Source organism: Cyprinodon variegatus, unplaced genomic scaffold (genome assembly GCF_000732505.1).
Source record: "Cyprinodon variegatus isolate N-32 unplaced genomic scaffold, C_variegatus-1.0 Scaffold1558, whole genome shotgun sequence".
Lineage (NCBI taxonomy): Eukaryota > Metazoa > Chordata > Actinopteri > Cyprinodontiformes > Cyprinodontidae > Cyprinodon > Cyprinodon variegatus.
In genome coordinates, this window is record NW_015152011.1 from 91 (window position 1) to 3991 (window position 3901).

Sequence of the window (3901 nt, forward strand, 5' to 3'; positions counted from 1 at the left end):
CTGCTAAAGCTGGAGCTGCTACCTGACTGATTTCCTGTTGTCTACATCAGTCTGTTCTAGTGTTTGAACAACAAGTCTTTCTGACTCTGAGAAGACAATAAAAGACAAGTAGGCTGTCCCTAGCTGGACACAGCCAGACAGACATGGATGCAGGATCATTCTCTGCTGGACGTGTCCTAAGTCCAAACTGGACCTTTGTGATTGACCTTTAAATGTTTATCCTAAATGGGAACAATGTCAGAGTGCGCAGAAAGTTCACTCCTTAATATTAAAGTGACAGAGGCTGGCCTTAGATGCAGCTTCCCATTGGTGCATGCACAGATGGAAGAACTGGTTTTGTCTTTCTCCAGTCCTCCCATTCAGGAATCTGCATGATTTTACTGGTTGTAGAACTTCAGAGAGCCTGAAGGGAGCAGCAGTCAGAAGGGAGCTCCTCATTAACATTTCAGCTTGATCCTTCTATTATACAGCTAACTTGAAGGACTCCAGCTTACAGTTGGTTTTTTTCTGACAGTTTGTTCTGGTCAGAGAGCAGACGGAGTGTTCTCCACCGGGACCTGAATAAAACATGGAGTCACAGATCCGAGTGGCAGCTCCAAGTCTCTCTGCCGCCTCACAGCCAGAAAGTTCAAACCTCCGTCTGCGTCAGATTTCTGTGAGGATAATAAGGACCCTGTTAGCTGCCTGCAAACACAGGCTTGCTGGCACACCTTGATGGCTTCATACCACTGGACTTCCTGCAGCTGCTTCCTTTGAACTCAGCTGCTCATCAGATTGGTTTACTTCTATTTTTAATGTAATAAATACACGTTCTGCCTTTCTCCATATTTCATCAGGCTTCCTCACCAACAACAGGAACAGCAGGACACACTTTTGTGATCCAGCAGTGTTAAAATAATTTAAAAAAGACAAGGAATCAATTGAATTACGAAACAAATCCAGGTTTGATCAGAAATCACCAATTACTGGTGAAGTTTTACATAAAGAAAACTTTTTTACTTGAAAATTCAGTCTGTGTTTAATCCTCACGGATCTGTATTCTTTCTCAGCTCCATCCATGTGGCTGTGGAGCATTTCCCACCTGTTCTCATTTCCAGTATTTTAAGCACTGCTTGACTGTCTTGACTCATATCTGGTCACCTGGTCTATCGGAACATCAGGGTACTGGTCCATGAGGTTCCAGTTATACTGATTTTAACCTTCATGTAAAAGATTAAACTTGGAATTTGTTGTTTTTGCCTCAAAGTGTTATACTTTAAGGAAATATGACTGTTTGTGTTTAAGGGTTTTTTGACATAAAGAAGCAAGAAAAACTTAAACTCATCCAGGTTTCTAGAAGAACGGAGTATCATCAGCATACAGCAGATTTACAGGGTCAATCAGTAACAGGTTGATGTTTTTTGTACAACTGCATAACCCCTACATGAATCTGTTCATAAAATTACACAAAACAGCAAAAATGTGGAGACACCAACAAATAACGGACTTGACTGCAGTAGTCAATCTTGGCAAACTAAGCAGTGTCCTAGTTTGCTTGTGGTGTTTCCAGCAGAGCAGTAGAGCATGCTTCAAGCAACAGTTAAACCTCCCTGTTTTTTATAAGTTTCATTTAGTTGTTTAGTGCTCTGTACAAAATATTAATGTCTCAATATGTACATATATGCTGTCTGATGTTTTCAAGAATTTACTGTAAGATGATTTCCTGTAATTTAATAAAAGTACAGGAAAATAAAATCAAACCAGAGAGAAAATATGGATACTGAAGTGTGGGATTAATAAAAAAAAGCATGTTTATAATTATGCTATAATGCTTTAAGATTGTTATTTTAAAATAGGTAATAGGGAGATTTAATCTCGCAGATTAGCTTCAGCAGAATGCATATTCTAATCTATTGAATTTTTCAGGGGGAAAAAAATATATATATATGAAGATGTTTGAAGATAATAGTAGCTGTGAACTAGGTTAGTAATTAAACTGAATTGATATGATTTGAATAGAAGAGTTTAGGCTTTTAGAACCCCATAATTATCTTTGGTGTGTGAAGGAGACTTTTCAGACTGTTCTTACTGTCCTGCTTCTTTGAAAATACATCTGATCTCCTCTATTTACAGCTGAGGGTCAATCTATAACTAAGCTCCAAATGCATTGTGGGTCATGTAGGAGTACATGGATCATGGCTTTAAGATGATTAATATGTTTCTAAGCAGTCCCTTTTCCTCCGCTTTCTCAGACAATATTGTTTCAGTATGTTTTACCCTCCCTGTAGTTACAGGTTGTTGCTACTGTGACAGACTGCCGCCTGTGGACGTTTACAGCCATTCTGCAATCCTGATAACGTCCTGCTCTGTGTGCATCCATGGCTGCAGTCCTGATAACATTATACAGATGTGTCTGGGGGGGCATATGGATGAAGGAGAGATATGTACCGGTCATTGAGAGCAGAAGGAGGCTGAGGGACTTCCACTGAGAAGATAACATTCAGCTTGCTGTCGCGTTGCCTCAGGCAAGGAAATATGGAGGGCTGGAGATGAGAGCATGTCCTCAGGAGGATTTCTGCAGACAATCTCATCAGTTCATCCTCTGACCTGCAGATTCGTGGCAGCAGATCCCTGAGGTAGTATGTGCTGATACCTGAGTTCAGAACTGTTTGCTCTGACTTAGATGCCGCTCAGGACACCATGGGACAAACTGGACAGGCTTGCATGGACCAGTGTGATTGACGTCAGACTGACATCGTTAGACTAACATCATCTGACATCATTTAATTACCTCTGCAGACAGGTGGTTTAGAACAGTCCAGGATGAGAGAACACCGGTGAGGACATGCAGGTTCTGAAACCCCTGCCCATGTCCATGTCAGGGAGGGAGCCTAGCACTACTGTGACCTGGATCCAGGTTCTTTATATGGAGCCAGTCAGTCCTGGGGGGAACACACAGAAAGCATCTTTAGCTCCTAAAAAACTCTGGTTTCAAACACATGGGTAAAGAAACCCTGCTAAGAATCTCAGGTTTCCTCATCAGAGATACTCGTCCTGAACATTCAGTTCAGTGCGTGTGAATTAATCGGATCTATTGGAGTGTTGCAGCTCTCCCAACCTTTTTAAGTTCCAGCATGGCATCATGATAGAAGCTACTGATGCATTAAGTCCAGTTACGAGTCAGCTTTTAGCAGGCTGGGACTGGTAATCTGTGATACTGGGCATTTGCCCGTTGGGCCGGTCCTAATTTCAGCGTGCGAGGGCCGGCTCTCCTTAAATCATACCGGCCCCAACACTAACTCTCCAGCACCTAACTGTGACAGTAAATAACTCAAGGAGCTCAAGAAGTAATACAATGTTAACTATCTAAATGATGCATTCAGTATATATAGCCGTTCCTTGTCATGCATATCCTTGTGACGGTTGGCATATTATGTAATTTTCTATTTCTTCAAACTGTAAAATCCTTGCAACACATTAAATTATAATAAAACTAAAATGCTTTCTTTAAACCAAACTACGATGTTCCTGTTATATTTGCCGAATTTATGTTCGAATATTTTGCAAAAATATGTTGCGGTGCGTGATGGGGTTTTGCATCTAAAGGCTAACATTTCCCGTATTACATGCATTGTTGCCATGTTGTGTTATTTCCCAATCTGGCAGTTTAGGATGGCTTTCTATGGGTAAAAAATGTTATTCTTTAGATTTATGTCCTAAGAGATCAATAGACGTTGGTTGAAATCGGGCGAGATTTCCTATATCCAGGCGGTTTATGAACAGTTTTTGGGCTGGAAAATGTGAGTCAGCGACGGGGCTGTATGTGTGATTGGGTGTCTGGCTGGCTTTGTACAAGTGTGGATGTCATGCAGTAGCAGTCACTGTCGCGGTATTGTGTTTCACATTTGAGACGCATGCTGTT

The 3901-nt window shown here is 41.3% G+C and overlaps 1 protein-coding gene across 1 annotated transcript in view; it reads left to right on the forward strand.

Moving 5' to 3' along the window:
- Positions 1-2824: 2824 nt before the first annotated feature.
- Positions 2825-3901, forward strand: part of LOC107103901 (metabotropic glutamate receptor 7-like) — a 45653-nt gene continuing 44576 nt past the window's right edge. Inside the window, exon 1 of the mRNA XM_015403757.1 lies at positions 2825-2914. Within this exon, the coding sequence (XP_015259243.1) occupies positions 2825-2914 (90 nt within the window). The remainder of the gene's footprint in view (positions 2915-3901) is intronic.